This window comes from Indicator indicator, chromosome 21 (assembly GCF_027791375.1).
Source record: "Indicator indicator isolate 239-I01 chromosome 21, UM_Iind_1.1, whole genome shotgun sequence".
Lineage (NCBI taxonomy): Eukaryota > Metazoa > Chordata > Aves > Piciformes > Indicatoridae > Indicator > Indicator indicator.
This window is the reverse complement of record NC_072030.1, coordinates 3,915,240-3,937,890: the sequence shown is the minus strand read 5'-3', so window position 1 is coordinate 3,937,890 and position 22,651 is coordinate 3,915,240. Positions and strand designations below refer to the sequence as shown.

The 22,651-nt window shown below is 42.6% G+C and overlaps 1 protein-coding gene across 2 annotated transcripts in view; it reads right to left on the bottom strand.

Annotated features, from left to right (window-relative positions):
• Nucleotides 1-22,651, bottom strand: part of NELL1 (neural EGFL like 1) — a 310,625-nt gene that overhangs the window by 138,813 nt on the left and 149,161 nt on the right. For both annotated transcript variants that reach the window (XM_054390328.1, XM_054390329.1), the window contains exon 13: nt 14,774-14,899. In XM_054390328.1, coding sequence (XP_054246303.1) covers nt 14,774-14,899 — 126 coding nt within the window. The remainder of the gene's footprint in view (nt 1-14,773; nt 14,900-22,651) is intronic.

Below are 22,651 nucleotides of genomic sequence, written 5' to 3'. Positions count from 1 at the left end.
GAAGGGACCTCAAGGATCATCTAGTTCAAACCCCCCTGCCATGAGCAAGGACACCTCACACTAGATCAGGTTGTGCAGAGCCCCATGTAATTTTTTTATATGAACTCATATGTAAGGAAAAATACAAATCCCCTCTATGCTCATTTTAACAACTGAGTTTGTTCCAAGTCAAAAATTCTTCTCTGACTGTTACTTGATAAAATACACACAAAAGGCTGCACCCTTGAAAAAGAGGCCTGATTATATTACATGCAAGTAAATTAAAGGACTCTTAATTCTCCAACCTCATTGTAGCTTTTTGTTTCTAAAGTCCTTAAAAAAAAAAAAACAAAAACCAAAAAAAAAAAAAAAGAAAAAAAACCCCACCACATTTCAAATTCCATTAATGCCTTGGATTAAGTCTTTCCAGCTGACTTTTGATACAACTTCTTCAGTTTCTGTGCAATAAAGAAGCCTCTTGCTGTCTTTACAAATACCATCAATAACGTTCAGCTGTGGATACTCCATCACTCCAGACTGGTCATAAGTTTTAGCAATCCAGATGGAACAAGGCTGCTCTGTTGCCCTTAAAAACAGTTATTTCTGCTTCTCCTGGAAGCATCAACCATCAAAGACAGCATGTGTGTTTATATGTCCCACTCTGCCTGCTGCCCTAAGCAAGCAACTCTGCAAGATCTGCCGTTCCTGTTACTGCCACCCATTTTCCATCAGTTAGGGATTTTCCTTAGCTTTTATTTGCCTGCCTTTTTTTTTAATTTTCATCTGTAACTTCTTTATTTTTGTAATCCTAGCTCCTAGAAAGCAGGGATTCAATCCTGAACACTAAGCTGGATGGGGCCGTGGGAGTGATGAAAGACTTTGAACCTACTGACTTTCACCCCTCAGTGCAATGTTCCTCAAAAAGCACAGCATAAGCTTAAAGCAGAAATGTGATTTTCTCTGGGATTCTGTCACAGTCTCAGAAATTTGCCATCCCCTGCAATTGGTGCTAAAGATATGCCATATGCCATGAGCCTTCCAGCACCCCAGCAGCAGGCAGACCATGCTGCTGCCCAAGGAGCAGGGTTCATGCTGGGCACACAGCTACCTGCTCCATTAGGTCACAGAGAGCCTGTGACATGTTTCCATTGCAGTGCTCTGCATGTGCAAGCTCCTCTTGCCAATGCTGAAAACACACCAGTGCTTGCACATGCAGAGTACTTGCACATGCATGAAGGCAAGGAGCTCAGGGACCTACACAGAACAGGATGGACAGCAGTTGCTTTTCCCCATTCTGTTATGAAGTGCATCCAGACTCTCCAAAGCCAGGTCAGGTAACTACTTACATTTTCTACTCATAATGATTCATGAATCACTTACAACTGATTTTGCATAACACATCATAGGGTTTGAGGGACTCTTAAAAGCACATAAAGAGTGAAGCAAAAGACAGAATTTGTTTAGCTTTCTACTGGGCAGATAGTACCAGCACATGCAAAAAGCCAATAATATTTTATGTTGTGGTGGAATGTGATTACACTTGGAATGTCATTGCTTTATTGCAAAGCCATATTTATGGCCTAATTAAAATACAGGATGCAGTTCAGAATTGGATAGACACCAAGGAATCTGAAAGCAATCTCCAAAGATCAGAGGGTTCCCCCGCCCCTTCATGGACTCTGTGTGTGCCTAAATATACAACTACACTATTTTGAGGCAAAATTTGCTATGCCAGATACCCCACAGAATACCACTTTCAACATGTGTGCTATTTGGAAAGAAAAAAAGAAACCAAACAAAAAGCCCAAACAATCTAAAACAAAACAAAAAAAACCCACCACCAAACAAAACCAAAACCACTACCAAGCAAACAAGAAACAGGCAAACCAAACATCAGCATGAAGGACAATTGTTGATAGATATTGCAAGCTTACACACATTGAATTTTGTGAAACAGAACCTTAAGCAGACTAAACCAAATCCCTAAGAGCCTGAAAACAGAAGTTTTCTTCACGATAAATAAATAGGAAGAAAGTATTTTATCCTTACAGGTCATTAAGCTGTCTCTCCATGGCCATCTTGACCTGGGCTTGGCAGCCCTGTTTTCTGGCCCCTTCTGCTGTCACCTGTCATAACAGGATTGTCTCAGTCTGATTATCCCAAGGACTGTACTTTCTGAAAATGAACTTTATTTGAAAACTCAGAAGAGGAAAAGACAATATCCAAGCACATAAAAATCACAATAGACTCTTCTAATGGGAGCACTATTAGCAAGAGTGTGTCATTCATTTGCCTAGCCCTGTCCCACTTCTCTGACAATGAAGAATAAGAGTTATTTCTGGGAGAGCCAGAAAAATCCCCAGTTTGAGCAATTATCACATGCAATCATGTAACTAAATAGGAAATTTCATACTGGGAGGCAAAAAGCCTACAGTAGAAAGCATGGAAATATTAACTACAAAGTGATAGATCAAAGCACCTCTCCCTCTCCCCCCTCCTTCTGCTATTCCCATAGGCTCTATTTCTTAAGGACTAAGCAAGTCTGCTTGCGAATGGCAGCTCCTCTACACCCTTCAGAATTATTTCACAAACATTTCAGAGAGGCAACACAACCAGATTTATGGTTCTTCACTGCTGTTTACAAATCCAGAAATAAATTCAGGATAGTTAGGTTATCAGACATACAAGCATTCACCACATCTCAATATTCTTGTTCACAGACAGAACAGAAAGGTCCTCCACAACCAGAATGAGACAACCCAAAAGGACAGACCACATCACACCTTCAGAGCAACAGAAACTCTGCCCCATCCCCTAGTGCACACATGTCTGCAGGCAGAAAAAAAAAAAGAAAAATTAAAAAAAAAAGGGGGAGGGGGGAAGTGTTTTTGAAGTTATCTAGGAAGCTGCAGAAGCAGCAAAGCAAAAATTGGCCTATCTACAATGCATGGCCACTTCAAACAAATAACAAATGCCCATCATTGAACCTGGGTCCTGAGCTCTTTCCAGTATCTAAGACTGGTCAGAAGGTGATTCTTTGATCACTCGTATACAGTAATAGGCACTGGAGAATCAATAGCTATTAATAAAATATCACCTTGTTCCAAATCAGTATGCACAGATCAATGAAATATTCAGCACAGGTATAAAAAAAAAGAGATCATCAGCAAAGTCAGAAATGTTAATTTATTAATTCCTGGTGTATAAAATGCACACTTAGATAAAAAAAAAAAAAAAAAAAAAGGAAAACCCAAGACCTGCAAAAGTGTTTGTCATGTGTATATCTCAGCGTCAGAAAAGCCCATCAGACATAAGCACCCTGAATTTCATGGAGAATTTTCCACTGAGAATTCCTTTGTTTCAGAAATAAAGGCTTTCCCCTGGAAAACTTCAACCCAAGCAGCACATACACAGCAGAGCACTGCACTTTCCACACGAGTCTCACCCACCGTGGCACACGAGTCTCACCCGTCATGGCACACGAGTCTCACCCACCGTGGCACACGAGTCTCACCCACCGTGGCACGCGAGTCTCACCCACCGTGGCACGCGAGTCTAACTCGTCATGGCACACGAGTCTCACCCACCGTGGCACACGAGTCTCACTCACCGTGGCACACGAGTCTCACCCACCGTGGCACACGAGTCTCACCCACCGTGGCACACGAGTCTCACCCACCGTGGCACACGAGTCTCACCCACCGTGGCACACGAGTCTCACTCGTCATGGCACACGAGTCTCACCCGTCATGGCACACGAGTCTCACTCACCATGGCACACGAGTCTAACTCGTCATGGCACACGAGTCTCACTCACCATGGCACACGAGTCTCACTCACCATGGCACACGAGTCTCACTCGTCATGGTACACGAGTCTCACTCACCATGGCACACGAGTCTCACTCACCATGGCACACGAGTCTCACTCACCGTGGCACACGAGTCTCACTCGTCATGGCACACGAGTCTCACTCGTCATGGCACACGAGTCTCACTCACCATGGTACACGAGTCTCACTCACCATGGCACACGAGTCTCACTCACCATGGCACACGAGTCTCACTCACCGTGGCACACGAGTCTCACTCGTCATGGCACACGAGTCTCACTCACCATGGCACTCGTGGCACACGAGTCTCACTCACCATGGCACACGAGTCTCACTCGTCATGGCACACGAGTCTCACTCACCATGGCACTCGTGGCACACGAGTCTCACTCACCATGGCACACGAGTCTCACTCACCATGGCACACGAGTCTCACTCGTCATGGCACACGAGTCTCACCCACCATGGCACACTGCCTTTCAGGAGGAAATCCCCAAGCTACACACTTGTCAAACTCAAGTTCCCAGCCCTTCTACAGGTCCAGGGATTTCACCCCTCATCACTTCCACTATTCCTCAAACCAAGGTGGTAGGACTTTGGCACTCCCATGTTCCAATGTGAATGGGTTCCTCTTCCCCTGTATGGGATTTCTTTGGGAGAAATACAAATGTGTGCCCCATCGACCATGCAGATGTTGGTCACACCAGACTCCAGCGACTGCACCCTACAAGGCACACAGTTGCACACTGGAGGAGCATTTGAGCCTTTTCTTCTACTATTTCCCAGCAGTAATGTGCTCATTATTACTGACCTCAGACAATCCATTCAAGCACCAAAAGCAAATACTCTAGAGAGTCTCTATCAGGCCATTAGTCTGCTGTCTGACATTTCTTCTTTGTCTAGCTGAACAATGTGTTTGGACAGAAAAAGAGTAGAGAGCAGGGCAAACAGAGAATTCCTACCCAGCATGGCTAGCATTGTGCCTGGCTAACCAGCTCTTGGCAGCAGACACCAACACAGCCCAGGCCTCAGAGAATCGATATTCTTACATTACATCTGCCTGTCTGACCTGCTGACCCCATGGACACTGCACCTCTTACCTGGGACCATTCTCATAGAATCACTGAGGCTGGAAAAGACCTCATCAAGTCCAACCGTCAAGCCAGCACCACAACGTCCAGAAGTGATTCTTTAGAGTGCATTCCTCAGAGTACCTTCCCTTACACACAACAATAACCACCCTGCAGCTCAACACACACGCACAAAAAATCTTCTGTGAAATACCCTAAGCTTGGGGGCATTGCCCTAGTATTTCCTGAAGGGCTCACATGAAGTTATTTTAAAAAAATAATTAAAACCCCCTTTTTTACTCTTCAGCCATGAACCTAAAAACAGGTGTTTAGGTTACAGATGAGAAGAATAAAGCATATTCATGAAAAGGTATTTTAAATACTGAAAAGGTCTTCAAAAAGAAAGGTCAAAGTATACTCCATGTTCACTGAGACTATGACAAGAGGTGACAGGCTTAAACTGTGGCAAGGGACATTTAAGGTACCCATTAAGCAAATCTCTAAGTACTGAGGAAGTACTGGGAAGTAGGAGGAAACAGGACCACACAAAAAGAGGATTAAGGAACTTCCCTCATTGAAGTTGTTTGGGTTTTTTTAAGAACAGATCAAGCACAGGATGTTTCAGTACCCGTGGATCGTGCCTTGAGGAGGAGTGATGAGCCAGATGCTATTCTCTACCATTCCATGATTTAGTAGGAGAGTTCAATCCTGTGTCTGAATAAATCAGACTTTGTTACAAATGGTTTCTAGGAACAGAATACAGCATAGAGGATTTTTTTTTTTGCTTGTTTGTACAATGATGATGACAAACTGGCTGCTAGAGCTCTGAAAGGATCAGAACTTGATTGAGTAAACTCTTTTGCAAAAGCAAGTTACACTCCTGAAGGCATTAATGCTTCCTGCAGAAGCAGATGACTAAAACATGAGAGCTTTTTGCTTCTAGCCACTGACATCGATCCTGAGGCTGCTGCATGTTTTCAAGATACCACATCTCCACAAGGAAATTAGTGTGGTGGCTCTTATATCATCTCTCATCTCACCAACTGCTTGTAGTGATTGCTAAGAGTGGGAATGAAGAGTTTGTGGGACACAGAAATGGATTTAGTCCTATTGTACCAAGGAGAAATCCTGCCATAAGAGAGCTCAGGACAAAAGCTGACCAGGTGAGATGGAAACGCTTGCCCTTGCTTGTTCTTCATTATCAATGAGTAGCAGATCAATATTATTATTTGCAAGCATGAGCTTAATGCTTAAGTTTATGCAGAAGCATGAACATGCATATGCAAAACAATTTGAAGTACTAAATTTCTGTGATCACATACACAGCAGCTGAGAAATCATGTAAAAAATGCTAATTATGCTCAAGCCCAGAAATACAACTACCAGCATGATTTGCGGTCAGCTCTTTTAATTAATCTTATTATTAATAAAGTTACAGAAAATCAATGTGTCAAAAGGAATTGAAAGGATTACCAACCACTCTGGACAAATTAGCAACACTTCCATGCCTAGAGCACAGGAAAGCATAAAGCTGGTTAATTAAACTATTTACCAGTGAGGAATTTAAATCACTATGAATATTACATTTTCAGTACATTTTTTTTTCCTCAGATTGAAAGCTCTTAGGGATAAATAACACACAGCTTCCCAACGGCATTCTTTTTACAGCAAGGAAGGTGAAAAATGTTGCAGTTAAACCCAGTAAATGAAGGTGAAGTGAGGAACAAAATTATGTAACATGTCATTTAAAATTAGAGGCCCGGAGAAAAACTCAGCTCCAAATTAACAAAAGATGTTACCAAATTGCTTTGAAGAGGAAAGAGAAGATCTAGAAGACGGAGATCCAGTGGTGACTCTTGTCCACGCACACTCTGCCTCAGTCAACTGCCACTGCTTCTTGTGAAAATATCAACAGCAATAAAAATAAACCTCACTGTTCCCTGAATCCCTGACATTCTGTGATTCTGTGAGTCCTTGGTGGTGTAAGTCTGTCCTTTTCCCAGCTCTAGTTTTTTGGACTCTGTTTCCTAGACTCCAGTGCTGTCATTGTCTGAGCATGAGCTTGGGCAAGATGCTAACACTTCTCAATACTGCAACTTCCCCTCCTCCAAAACAGCAGTTAAATACATACAGCTTTCTAAGGATGCACTGAGAAGCTTCTTCATCCATGTTAGTGCAGCATTTTCTGACAATACAAAGGAATCATCCTTTTTAGTGTTATGATAAACAGAGCTTCCCTATGGCAAGACTGCAGTAGTTATCTCTCTGTGGGACTCATCTACAGCCCAAATGTGGGACTGAAAGCCTTCCATGGAGTTAATAGGTTCGGAGTATCTGTCATCCCAGGTGGAATCACTCCCTTGTTTTGCTGGACTGACTCAACACTCTTCCAGTCTGTTGACTTGTCCTGCAGAGCAAAGAAATGCTCTCTGATGCAAGCACTATCCACTGGTTCATAGCTCACCTGCTGCTGAACTTGGCCAACAGCCCAACAAGAGTTTTGAAGCAAATGTTTCTTCATTTCAAGGCACCTAGAACTAAACATTTCCTTCCTATTTCTGGGAACACAAAAGCTAATAACTGCAGGATACCACTTAACACAAGAAGCTAAGCCCTGTCTTGCCTTTTAGCACTTGACAAAGGATCTCAGGAACGAAGAGGCCAGCATAAGAGTATTTTGTGCCTGCTGAGTTAATCCACAGATAGTGACTTCCATTCAGCCTGGTTTAAGACCGATTTCCAAATAAATTTGGAAATGCCCAAGAGTTGTCCTCAAGATAGAGTGCAATGAGAACATGAGCACACAAATCCAGATGCAGCTTGTAGGACAATGGGCCACCCACGGTGTGTAAAGAACAGAGTGGACTCTGAAGCAGGAAATGCTTCAGATGGATCTATATCAATATATTTGTACCAGCTAGAATCAGGAGGGTCCAGATCTGCCTGAAGACCTCTTCCCAGTCATACTCATCATGCTGAACATCTGCTATCTGATCTATAAATGGTGACAGAACTATGATCCCAACTCAATATTTTCATAGTGTTTCTTTACAAGTTATGTAATGCTAGACAAGATGCTCCCTAATGATATCCTTTAGAGCAAAGTCTAGAGGGCTCTTCCTCAAAGCACACCTGAAAACTATTTCATCAGAGACCTACCTTCCCTCCTTACTGGCCCAGATGGGGGTTTTCAGCTAGCAGAGGTGTCTATCAACTCACCAGCTCCAGGCCATCTGTGAATGTCATTGACCTCTGTGAACATCCAAGGCCCTACAGAACACTTCAGAAGTTATCATAGAATCAGTCAGGGTTGGAAGGGACCACAAGGATCATCTAGTTCCAACCCCCCCTGCCATGGGCAGGGACACCTCACACTAGATCAAGCTGGCCAGAGCCTCATCCAGCCTGGCCTTAAACACCTCCAGGGATGGAGCCTCAACCACCTCCCTGGACAACACATTCCAGGCTCTCACCACTCTCATGGGGAAGAACTTCTTCCTCACGTCCAGTCTGAATCTCCCCACTTCCAGCTTTATTCCATTCCCCCTAGTCCTGTTACTACCTGATATCCTAGAAAGTCCCTCCCCAGCTTTCTTGGAGCCCCCTTCAGATACTGGAAGGCCACAAGAAGGTCTCCACAGAGCTTTCTCTTCTTCAGACTGAACAGCCCCAACTCTTTCAGTCTGTCCTCATAGGAGAGCAGCTCCAGCCCTCTGCTCATCCTGGTGGCCCTACTCTGGACACCTTCCAGCATGTCCATATCCCTCTTGTAATAGGGGCTCCAGAACTGGATGCAGTACTCCAGGTGGGGTCTCACCAGAGCTGAGCAGAGGGGGAGAATCACCTCCCTTGACCTGCTGGCCACACTTCTCTTGATGCAGCCCAGGCTCTGGTTGGCTTTCTGGGCTGCAAGTGCACACTGACAGCTCATGTTGAGCTTCTCATCCCACCAAAAAAAATTAACATTGCTTTCTTAAATGCTAATTGAGTTCACCAAAGAATAAAAAGGAAGGAAAATGGGGTCAGTAGATTAGACAGCAGAACTGGCAGTGACTGCATTATCAATTGGCCACCTAGAAGCTTCTCTTCAGGTCTTTTTCAAACACAGACAGTGGTTCTGGATGAGAGGCCAGTAACCTGCCCTGTGAGACTGCTATTTCACCATTGTGAAATTTGCTGCATTATTAGTAGTATTATGGGGTCAACTCCATCATCTTGAACCTGAGAGTAAACTTCAACAACAAAAATCTGAAGGCATCAATTTTAGTGATAGCAAACAATTTGAACATTTGTTCTAACCATAGCAGGAAATTCTGCAGCTGAGTTGCCTTTCACAAGCAGGGGATGGGAAAGAAGGGAAGAGCAGAAGAGGGTTGCTGGGGTTTTCTTCCCTTGAAATTGAGATTTCTCAGAACTCTGTTTTTCTATGCTTTAGGCACAACTTTTCCAACAACATGCTGCAGAAGGGCTTGTTCTGAAAGGTGTGTTAGATTCAAACCCGAATGTTATTCCAGAAACCACACAGGGCAGAAGTGAAGGGGCTTATGGAGATAACCTGTCAAAATCATCAGGTTTTCTTAGCTCATATTCTCTACCCATACTGTAAAATCAAATTAGCATATAAACTAGAGGCTAACATTTAAAAATTTGACCTCTTCTAAACAACATATTTCTGTATAGCATCAATTTTTCCACAGAATTAAGACACTGGTTGATGCATTTTGAAAATATTTCCTGTTTCTGCAGTAGGCATAGGCTGGCTTTTTGCAAGTAACATATAATTATTTTAGTGACTCATTGTTTAGAGCAGCCAAAGGTAAAAGAAATTCTGTGACCATTATCACACAAAATGAGAACTGGGTGGGAAAAAAGGTCCAAAGCACAGTCCAGTCACAGGCTCACAGGATGTCAGGGGTTGGAAGGGACCTCTGAAGATCATCGAGTCCAACCCCCCTGCCAGAACAGGGCCATAGAATCTATCACAGGTCACACAGGAACATATCCAGATGGGTCTGGAAAGTCTCCAGAGAAGGAGACTCCACAATCTCTCTGGGCAGCCTTTTCCAGTGCTCTGTGACTCTCACAGCGAAGAAGTTCCTCCTCATGTTGAGGTGGAACCTCCTGCGCTGTAGTTTATATCCATTGCCCCTGCTCCTATCACAGGGTGCAACTGAGCAGAGCCTTGTCCTTCCCTCTTGACCCCCAGCCCTCAGATGTTTATAAACATTTATTAAATCCCTTCTCAGTCTTCTCTTCTCCAGACTAAAAAGACCCAGGGCTCTCAGCCTCTACTCGTAAGGCAATGCTCCAGGCCCTTCATCATCCCCCTAGCCCTCTGTTGGACTCTCTCCAGCAGATCCCTGTCCCTCTTGAACTGGGGAGCCCAAAACTGGCCACAATATTCCAGGTAAAGATCTCACCTCAGTGTTCAAACATGATGCAGAACTGGAGGTGGGTTCCTTTTATGGAGTAAAAAAACGTGGCTTGGTGTATAAAGATGAGGTTGTTGCATACAGGTCATGCCAAATTTGGCAGCAGATGCTGCTGACACGCTCTGGCCACGTCCAGTGGCCAGATAACTTTCCATAGTGTTTCTTGAAAAGATGCCCATAGGGCAAAATGGGACAAATCATTCTAAAAGCCAAAGGAGGTTTCTTCATTTTGCAAAAGGGCCATAAGTACTATATGCAAACAGAGGAGTAATAAACTCTTGGCATTCTCATTCACAAGCTCATTTATTAATTAATTATTAGAGGCCAGGAATTTGTCACAATCATCGTGAATGTCTTCAGAGAAAACACCATCACTATGCAAGAAAGAGATGAGACCTGTCTGCATGGTTTCCTCTTCATATCAGCATGATATATGTAGTTATTATGGTTAACTTATAGCATATAAGATGAATCAATGTTTGTTTCCTTGGCTGAATGGCCATGGGACATGGAAACTATATATGGTAGTTTCAAACCACAGAAAACCATACAGATGCATTTTCAAAATCATAGCAGAGAACAGATAGAGCCCATCAAAAATGAAACTGCTATTATCTAATTTATAATGCTTCAAAAAGCATGAAACTAAATAAGGCCCAAAGTACCAACACAGTTAGAAGAGAGCAAGCCAGGAGAACTTATTTTTCAACAAGCAGACAGGGGAAAAACCTGTGAAAGTCATTACAATGCTTTAATTCAGTAGATTCCAGTAAATGAGAACATCTGGAGCAGCAAATTTTGCTGCCATTTCCAGAATGGACAAACCTGTGATTTACCTGAGAACAGATAAACAACCTGTCAGTGACACAGGAGCTTCCTGAAAGAAGCTTCCTAGTCAAGGGGAACTTTTATTAATAAAACTGTCTTTCACTCCACGACTTCATTAGCATTCAGAGTTCAAAGTTCTAGGAATAGCTGAGCTGAAAAAACTCCAATGGTTTCTTGCTGAACATAGGTTAAAGTTATTGCTAGGCTGACTAATCTGTCACAAAATACCATGGGATGAACCTCAACACACCAGGTCTTTTGCTTATGTGAGACTGAATATTGATTATATATTAAAATAGCCACTACTTAATTTTAAATCATAGTTCAGAAAGTAATATAATGGTAGCCTTAATCCAGAATATTATCATTCTGTCTCTGTGACTGCATTTCCTATGCAATCAGCACAGCTTTCCACATAGCAGCCTCTTGCTGATAACCACAGGAAGATCCTGCTCCATGGTTCTCATATCAGAAATGGGAAATATTATGCCAAAAAACTGTTTGGGGAAAAAAAAAAGTTTTATCAACACCAAAACCTGGGACAAAACAGTTTAGTTTGCGGAAGATGCAGGGTCATAAGGAAACATGGAAGTTCTGTATTAATTCATGTATATAATGTATATAACTCATGTATATAATGTCTATCATTCATACATATAATGTATATAATTCAGCAGTAGCCAAATGAACTTAATTTTGCTCCGTTCCAATTGTCCTAGCATTTTAATATTCACATCCTTTCTTTTCATGAAGACAAATCCCTCAATATCATCCACTCAGCTCAAGAATACTTTCTGACTTACAGCTTCCACATATTACAGCTCTCCACCTTTTGAAAGAGGCCAGAACACAAGGGCCAGGCAGCAAAGCAACCCAGTACAGGGCTGCTTAGCATCACACAGCATCTCCCCAACAGCAGACAGTGACTTTGTGCCTCCATGAGCTAGACTCAGACTTCCCAACACAGGATAGCTCCTGCCCTATGGAATAAGTTTGCTTTTAGGTCTGTAAAACAGGTGCCGTGCTGTGCATGTGCCTTAAGTGCTTACACCTGAGCCTTATCAACCCTTGTCTCAAATCCATCAGAGCCTGACCCCACACACACAAAACTCAGCTATAATCAGAATACCAACCCACCTCAGGCTTTCAGATGTGTCTCCCAATGCATGGCTCAATAAGAAGATAATGTCTCATTTATTTTGTTTGAATAAAGAGGAAGCAATTTTACAAACTGAGTAACGGTTCCAACCAATTTCCCTTGTGCCTGATGTACCTTGGTGCCAGCATGAGGAGGAGCTAGTTAAGTGTTTGCTACCTGTTGGGGTTTCTTTTTCTGTGTGTAATTGATACTCATTTTTCAAGATTATGAGAGGAAAAGTCTGTATAAATTCAAAATGCAAAGATATAAACCCAGGATTAGTGCTTCTATTGCACAATACTTATTTTAAACACATTTATTATTATAATATACAATTATTTCTAGACCAAACAGGCAATGAACCAAGTTTCTACTCATCTATGTTACGTTCCTGCTGTGCTTTTTAACTGTGATGTCAATAAAGAAGACATTTTAGCAAGGTAATAAACCTGCAAGAAATAGTTCTCTCACCCATACTGTTATTTTTGTTCTTATAACTCTTCTGGAGTTGTTGGTATTTTTGGGTTGTTTTTTTTTTTTTTTTTTGTGCATAGATTTTAGATGAATGTTCATCCATTACTGTCAAGCAGCTTGTCTTACTACTCCCCATTTTTTCTGTAAATCACAAATACCCTGCTTTCTAAACTATTTGCATGCCTAATAATAGTGCCTGGCTAGAAGGCAAGGAACATTAGGAAATTAGTAGTGCATATAAGGAAAGCAAGTGTCAGCTTATCAAAACCACTTCTCCCATCACTGTGAAGGCCACTGCCTCACACAGCACACACATTTAGAACAAAATTTAAGGTCTGAAACTTTTCTGACATGGCAGATTGTAAAAGAGCAAGAAAAAAGTCCAAAGTTCACTCAAAAGAGACAGATGACATCAAAATAATGGCTCTCTGGGCAAAATAAAAACCAGTTTCTTGACAGCTATTTAGTATCAGCCTCTCTAAAGAGGTGGGCAGGACTTTTCCTACTGGTTTTATGAAGTACATAATCTTAGCTACAAGACATGTTGTCATCATCAAAGTCAACATTTTCTGTGGCTTTCCCCAAGGATAACATGTGCATTACAACCTAGTCATCCTGGGCTGGAAATCATTCTCATACCAAATCCTCCTGTGCCATCTTTCCACTTGAGAAACCAGCGCACCCCAGCGCGGTTGCAAACATCCTATTGTGTCAAGATGACTTATTTCCATTTCAATACACCTGCCTGATATATTCCTCCCTTGCCAGACAGGTGCACCATCAAGAGAATCCTGAGAGTGGCCTCTCTAGAGCATTGTGACTGAAAGCTGTTCTTCTGTTATGTCGAGCTGGGCAGAGCGTTCTGGCAGCTTCTCACATTTTTCCCAGAGATTTCTAGACAGGGTCCCTTAAAAACCTCAAGATGGAAACGAGCCCTACCTGCTCTCCACCAAGAATTTTTGGAGCTCATTCTGCTGACAGGTATTAAAAGCAAACAAACAAAAAAATACACACACACACAAAAAAAACCCCACTAGATTTATTGTCCAGTGCTATCACACTTGTTTTCCTCTCTAAATAATATGCCTCATAGTCCTGGAGATGTTAATTCTCAGCACCAATAACTGCAGTTTCCAAACCACCTAATAATAACTGGGTTTGAGAACTTTATTCATTTTCAGGTCTGCTGTCTCAGCTGTGTCCAGAAAGCTTCTTCTCCTGGATAATTTTTCACATTTCCATTCACTGGCCACTTTCAAATCACAAGTAACAGAATGCTATTTCTTATCACCCAATGAATGAACTGATCTCAGTCTCTGCAGCTCGCACACAAGCCAGCGGCGGGACATGAGGGGACCATGGCACCATGAGGGTGCTGAGGCACTGGAACAGGTTGCTCAGAGTTGTGAAAGCTGTAACCCTTGAAGTATTCAAAGCCAGGTTGGATGGAGCCTTGAGCAACCTGATTATTAGAAGCTGTCCCTGCCTGTGGCAAGAAGTTGATGACCTTTCAAGTCCCCTCCAACCCAAACCATTCTATGCCCTGGTAGCCAACAGCACTCAGGTGTGCACCACAGGGCTTTTTGAGCCAGCTTCCAACTTAACCCCAAAAGGCCCATACACAGGAAAGGCACCTCCTCATACCACCTTTACCTATCTCACTTTTGCCTGAATTTTTTTACCAATAGGCAGCTGCTACAGAATCATGGAATCATAGAATGGTCTGGGTTGGAAGGGACCTCCAAAGGGCATCCAGTCCAACCCCCCTGCAGTCAGCAGGGATTTCCTCCACTAGATCAGGTTGCTCAGAGCCTTGCTGAGCCTGACCTTGAATATCTCCAGAGATGGGGCTGCAGCTACCTCCCTGGGCAACCTGTTCCAGCGTTCCACCGCCCTCGTGGTAAAGAGCTTGTCCCATAGTACGTGACATTTGGTAAGGCCTGGGGGCTAATTAGAAGCTAAGTAATAACCACAACCCAGCAAGCATAAGAGTTCTATTGCTGAGTAGCTGAGAGCTCACCTGTACAAGAGAAATCATCCACACGGACGTATCCCGCAACACAGTCACAGCGATAGGATCCAGGCAAGTTAACGCACACGGTGTTGGCATGACAATAATGCATCTTGGCAGCACACTCATCAATATCTGCAGGGAAGAACCACCAAGGAAAGTTACAGTCAGGCTTAATAAAAATCAATAACATGACACAAGCTTAGAATAAGAGAAAATAAATTCCATTTTCAACTCCAAAGGCAATCTGGCTTAACTCTAGCATAAAGAACAAGATAAATTTAGTAGAAAAGTATCCCTTAGAAGAGAGCTAAAATCCCTGTATCCCTGTATTCTTTTAGTGTTCTTCAGGAAACTACATACATTTTTTAACTCTGGAAAAGTCACACTTACATTTGGGTGTTTTCTACAACAGTGTCAAAAGATGAAAGCTGGTGCAGAGTTTTCAAACATAAAACAGTGTCAGAAGTCTGACAACCCTAACTCTGTCACGTCGATACACTAAAGCATAATGGCACAGTAGCTCTGGACACAGTGGTGGCAGATGCAGTGCTGGCCAGGTAAGACACAGCCAGGTTTGTCATGGCAAGGGAGCAGATTCAGTTGCTGAGTTGATCAATGACTATTCCAGCCCTCCAGGTTCACCCAGCTGCTCTGACAGTGTCCTGTCCTTGAAAAATACTTAGGCTGCAGGAGTGACTGAATAGTGCTCTGTGCCACTAGAACATCCTGCACAAGCAGAAGATTAAGCCAGTCACCCAAGCACATTTTAATGTTGCTTTACATCGTGCCAATGGGGGAAAAAAAATTACTAAGCAGTAGAAACTTGACCCTATTTCTCTGTTTTCTTCAGCAATCCCTACTGCTGTTGCAAATCCAAAATTCAAACCTGCTTTCACAGTAGTGAATCAAACCTATCATTTACTTGCCTGTTTAAATATCCCAAAGCTCTGTGATATTGTAAACTGTAAAAATCTTCCCCACAAAACCAGATATTATACTGAAGAATTCTCTTTATTTTTTTTTCTCAGCAGGATAGATTTTCTGCTTAGCAGCACAGATTTTACATAAAGTAATTTATGGTTTTCAAAAGATTAATTCTAGTGTTACATACGTCCACACAAAGAAAGATGAATCAGACTCATTTTTTTTTTCTCCCCTATTACTTTCTCCTTGCTATTGATTGCTGGCTCTACAGAAAGGCATTCAAAGACAACACAGTTGAGGAACTTCCCCAGCCAGTGGGGTACAGCTGAGTTGGTCACCCCACAGTGTGGTCTTCTACCACAGCCCTCTGCACAGGTACCTGTAGAGACCAGATACAGCATATGGTGCCTAAGGAGACACAATGGAAGTGCCACAAGGGGTTAGCTCCATAACATCAGCATTTAACCCCAGAAGGTGACAGGGTTTAATTGTTCACATACTGAGTTCTTGGTTAACTACACCAAAGTATCCTTTTTAACCTTCCTAAACCAAAGTAGCTGCACTTGAGATACACCCACAGTTTCCAGCCTCTGAAAATGAAACACATGCCAGTTATGCTCACACTTTCTGCACTACAGACATCTGTCCAGTAGGAACTACTTCGTGTTGGCCACCAAACAGCTGTCAGTTGGCAATGATTTCTGACTGCTGCCAACTTGGGCTGAATTAGAAATGATGGCCTGGAGGCAAAAGACTCTGTATACTGCTGCAAACACCTTGAACTACCCTGCTCCTACATTTCTGTTGTTTCTGTTGCAGTGCCACTTGATGAAATGAATTTTAAAGAGTCAGAAGCATCAAATATATGGAAGATAAAAGCCAAGAAAAAAAATCCTCCCACATGTCTTGTTATCACACCACTGAGTGCTAGAGCCACTTGGGAAACACTCAGGTGTTGATGTGTGTTCACACTGTTCTGCTTGCAGCTTCTTTTTAATAGGCTTTTGGAGCATAGCTTTAAGGAGTTTTCTCTTGCATACCTAATAATTTTCTAGCATAAGTGGGAAAGGAACAAAAAGGAAGCAAGAATGTCAAAACAGCAACTAATTCACCTGAAAAAATTAACCTTATGGAGTACCCTTTCTCTCCAGCTTCCCCACTGAATTCACTGGACACGTTCCTTCTCTTTCTTCCCCCAAAGGGAAGCAAGAGGATTAAAAGTCTCAAAGGTGAAGACATTTGAACATTGCTTCACTGCAAGGAAGGCCCACGCTGCCATAACACAAAATACAAGAATATCCAGGGATAAAAAGAAAATTCACAACCTGTATGAAAATATCGCTGTGGGAGAATTTCTCAGTAGGAGACTGAGGACTTCAAGTGATGACTTGACTCTAAATAGAGGAATTGAGAACAACTGACACTGGGTTGCTACAGAAGTCCTTGAGTCAGGGAGAAAAATACTGAACCTAACAAAGGAAGCAGAAGGAACAAAAGACTCCTCTCTTCAAACTTTGCTCATTTACTTAACTCTCTTCTCAATCTTTCTTGGTGCATTTTCCATAAACTTCTTTAGCATTCCACATTTTCTTTTCCCCTTGCAATATTTGGCTTCTACTAATACAAACATTTCCTTTACAGAGAATAATACTGAGAGGTCAAAATTGGCAGTAGTATTTTCTTATTAAAGCCTGCAGGGCAACGCTAAAGCTGTTGTTCTGGACCACAATACTACAAATTCTTGTAAAAAGTTTAGATATTCATCACAAAAAGCTTAGGGTTTTTACTTAATGTTGTTTGAGTAAAATCCATGAAGCACATAGTGCTATGTATCAGCTCAGTTGTGATGGAACTCAAATTGTGATTCATGCGTATGGATTGCTTGTCGCATTTGAAATATTAGAGCTCATCTTCTAGAGGCCTTTTGAGGTGCTAAAAACACATGATTTATGTTTCTCTCCAGACTGGGGAAGTAGTTTGTTTTTCTTTTAAAAAGGTATATGTATGGTCTTTAAAATGAGACTTGACACAGCATAATGATCATTCACATATCACCAGCTTCCATCTGCATGAGGCAGCTCTTTGCAACAACAAAGACATTTGGGCTCTGGATTTTCACAAGCTGATAGAATGGTACAAACAAAGTTTCCAAAACAGCGGAGCACAACAGTGGGAGAACATATGACAGGTCCTAGAATTTCAGTCCTCCTAAGCTTATGTGAAGATGAACACGTGCCGGACTCCACTGACTTAGCAGCTCCTTGTTCATTATATTTACTTTTTCTTCTCCCTGATTCTGCCCTCTCCTGCTCATAACTCCTCTCCGCTGCCAGACTCACTTGACTTCAGTTTTGCTTCCCTTTGGTTTGTTTAGTTTTCATTCAGCCTCTCACTGTCTGTCTTCCTTCACATGTCTAACATGCTCCATATCTGTTTTTTTACCTTTAGCACAGGGTTGGTGTCTCAGATTGTGCACTACAGCCCTCAGGGAGCTGTAAAGCATAAGACAGCAGCAGTCAGCACTTCCCTGTGAACTGGCAGCAGCTCAGCTTCCCCCAGTTGCCTAATAAGAAAAGACTAATTACTAGCTGCAAATGTTTAGGTTAGCCTTAAAACTGTTTACCAACTTGGGCTCTTTGATAGTAATTCACTACCAGGGCAGCAGTGCAAACACAAGCACCCTCACTACTTCTCTGACTTTTAGGGATGGAGCTGCTGTCCAGTCAGAGGCAGGGAAACAAACCAAAACAAAAGCAGATAAACCAAAGAAAAAATTTCCCTTTCAATAACGCTGAGAAACGTTACCCTAATGTTGACAACTAAGCAGATAAAAATGCCTTCAAAAATTACATCTGGTGTAGCATCACCTGGGCATCCATAAGCACTAAAATAGCCACCAATATAATGCATATTAGAAATAAATATTTTAAATCACAGGAGGTTCTGCCTCACCATAAGGAGAAATTTCTTTACTGTGAGGGTGATGGAGCCCTAAAGCAGGCTCCCCAGAGAGGTTGTGGAGTCTCCCACTCTGGAAAAACAAAGCCACCTGCATGCATTCCTGAGCAGCCTGCCCTAGGGGATCCTGCTCTGGCAGGGGGCTTTGACTCAGTGATCTCTGGAGGTCCCTTTCAGCCCCTAACATTCTGTGGTTCTGTGACACATTAGTAAACAGCACACCCAGCAGCCATACTGAAAAGTGATTCCTTCCTAAAACCTGCTGTGATGAAATTCAGCCTTACACACCATTATACTGCCTAGGTACAAGATGAGCTCCTCCCCATCCTTGATGATGCTCACAATAATACATAAATTATTTCTCTCTTTCCTCCAGTTACAATAGTCTCCAATGACCTGACCAAATTTGAAGCCAGGACATTTCAGCTATGGTCATTTGGGTCATCGTTCCTCAAAACCACAATCCTGTCATGAGAGACAGCACCAGACTGTCAAGCTTGATGCACAAACTATCTAATGTCTCCCTAAGTGAGAAGATTTTCCTTTTATTATTCTACTAATCCTGTTGTTCTCTAAGGAAAACTGAAAATTTGCAGTTCTGCTCTCCCTGGTGCTTTCCATCATTACACTGGCAATTTATGATGCATTATTAAATGTCTGTGTGGTTGAGGGGGGAGGGGGCTAGGGGGAGGATGTTCCTCAAGAGCCTTGAGGTCTCTTAGGATAAAACCAGTTTATTTAAATTGAACTTTGTGAAGGATCATTTAAATCAGTTAGAAACCTGCCACTGACATGGCAGCACTAGAGAGAACAGAATGCAGTGAAGCTTTTAACAGCAAGGAGCTGTTTTCCTAACCCTAAGTGAATGGCTGCATTTATTTGATAAATACATTAACAGAACACGTTCACAGACTTATAAATATTACTTTTTTATAAAAGAAAAGCAAAACAAAAACAAAAAGTTTGCAGCTCCAGCACTTAGGGATGGTCGATAACTTATTCATAAGGTATTTCTGACAGTTGCAAGTGAGTTACTTTCATAACTACACAGGCAGAATTCACAGATGATAATGCAGTTTAGAGAACACAAGATTAAAAATAAGCACAGAAAGCAGAATGAAACATTTGGGGAACAGGTTTTGGCCAACAGCAGCAGCTCACTCATTTGCTCACACATGCCAAAGCAACCAGCAAAAAACAAGATTCTTCCTCTATAGCAGCAGCCTCTCTGATGTTAGAACTTAACTGAAGTTCTGAAAGATTGCTTTATCCAGGATTATTCAAGCCTTTTAATTTTTTCTCTGTAATTACTCTTTGAAAATATACTGATATTTGTACTTAGAATGCACAGCAGCAGAATGGGCTGGCAAGCAGTGTGCCTGAGTGGGTGTAAAGGCTCTCCTTTAAAGATGCTGCTTCGTTTGCTCTGTCACTAAGGGGCTTAGGAGAGGCCATGTAGTGAGCAAGCTTGTTTTCAGTTTTGCACTGTCTGGCCAGCAGGATTCAGAACTTTTACTCAAGTCAGTGCTACCACCCCTGCTCTCCAGCTACTTTCTGGCCTCTTGGGAGTCACTTCAGAGCAGATCAATGTCTTTAAGGACAGAGCTAGGAGAGATTCGTGGGCTCAGAGGAACATTCCTCTCATGGACGTTACAGCAGAGAGGTTCTTCAGCACCCCCAGGTATTTTAACACAGCGATTACCAGCAACTACTTCAACAAAGAGTTCTGTACTTCAGGAAAATAACCTGGTGTCTGTCAGAAAACAAAACAAAACAAAACCCACACCAGTTTCATGTGCTAAGCCCTCTGAGGAGTAAAGGGTAAGACGTGACTGCTGCTGATTATAATGAGACCACTTTAACTAAAATGGAGTTAAACCCAAACAAGCTGGTGCTGACCCTACAGGAATTGCAGAAGCAAGCCTACAAGATGAGAGGTTCTCCCACTCTTCAGTTGAGAGTACACAGGGGATTTCATGGGTTACAGAACTGTTGCTGCATCCCACAAGATCAGGACTATGTAATGAACCAGCAGTGATCTGTGCTACCTCTATCTACAGTCAGAGTGATACTCTTGAGTATATTGCTGAGGACACTGCTACAGGTAAGAGTCAAATTCAAAGAAAGATGAAAAATGAACTGTGAAACAGAATGCAGTTCAAATATGATGCTTTTTGATATCTTCTCCTCTAAAAATGTGGAATTAGAAATAAGTTCATATTGCTGTAAGACCCACGATGGGGTTTAGCTTGTTCTTTCACATTAGTTTTGTCTTTAAAACAACGCAAAAACAAATTTGCTGGTCATTTCTGTTATCTTTTTAAGAGGTGGTGTGTTCAGTAGTTCACATTATACATTCTTTCACCCATCACTCATACTTAAAGTCAGGAAATGACACATTTGCACACGTTCCCCCTTTCTCAGAAGCTTTGCTAAAGCTTCACTCCAAATGTTAATTCCGGAATAAAGAAAAATCCCTACAGATGTGATAAGCAGACGCTGAGGTACCCAAGATTCATCCTTGCAAATGTAATAAATGCCTGCATGGGTATAGCAACATGTATCCCAATAAAGAAAATATTGCTTAACTCTACCAGAGCAATGATGTTTGGCAGTTCATCAGAAATGAAACAGAACACAGATCATGAAAAGCCACTGGCTCTTTCCATCCTGCAGCAGCCAATAGACTGTGGAAAAAAAACGATGACATTCTTCCCTAAGCATCCTATCCATCTTTCCCTAAAGCAGGAGATGTTTTGGGCATCCCCTAGCTGATGAGGAGATGATAGCGGGGAAAAAAATGAGGCCTGTCACAAAGCTTATGTGGGACAAGTTCTTGCCACCAAAGATGATTTGATAAACCAAACCATAAATTGTGAGCTCGACTGTCACAGTCTGTCAGCACAGCACACTTCTGGGCAACTGCAAGCTTTGAAGTTTGGAATCAGTAATTTGACACTTGTCTCTGTCACACCCTTGCCAAAACCTGCAGCATGACAACAAGGCACAGCCTGGGCTGCATCAGGAGAAATATGGCCAGCAGGTCAAGTGAGGTGATTCTCCCCTCTACTCCGCTCTGGAGAGACCCCACCTGGAGTACTGCATCCAGGTCTGGAGCCCCTATTACAAGAGGGATATGGACTTGCTGGAAGGTGTCCAGAGAAGGGCCACCAGGATGAGCAGAGGCCTGGAGCTGCTCTGCTATAAGAACAGACTGAAAGAGTTGGGGCTGTTCAGTCTGGAGAAGAGAAGGCTCTGAGGTGACCTTCTTGTAGCCTTTCAATATCTGAAGGAGGCTACAAGAAAGCTGGGGAGGGACTTTTTAGGATATCAGGGAGAGACAGGACTAGGGAGAATGGAATAAAGCTGGAAGTAGGGAGATTCAGGCTGGATGTGAGGAAGAAATTCTTCCCCATGAGAGTGGTGAGAGCCTGGAATGGGTTGTCCAGGGAGGTGGTTGAGGCCCCATCCCTGGAGGTGTTTGCAGCCAGGCTGGATGAGGCTCTGGCCAGCCTGATCTAGTGTGAGGTGTCCCTGCCCATGGCAGGGGGGTTGGAACTGGCTGATCCTTGTGGTCCCTTCCAACCCTGACTGATTCTATGATTCTAAGGCTCTGATCTGCACTGTGCTCCTCCAATCAATCCACACAGATCAACCAAAACGTGAATACCTGTAAAGTCTGCTCCCTTACAGAAATGGTGCCCAACAGTCCAACATAATTTGCCTATCTGTATCACAGAGGGAGTTAAGTGCTGTCCCCTGGCTAGTTCTCATGACAGAAACCTCAACAAATTACTACAGGGACAGGAGCAGGTAGAGTTATATATAATAAATCTAACTGGACTGCTCTCCCTTAGTATTTAGTCCTACCCTATAACCAATGTTTCTTCTGCAAAAGCTCTTGCTGCATGAGAATTCATTCTAAATCTTACTTCATGCTTGGCTCTAAGAGTTACTGTTACACAAGTCCACAACAAATACAAGGTTGTGCTACTACTGCTC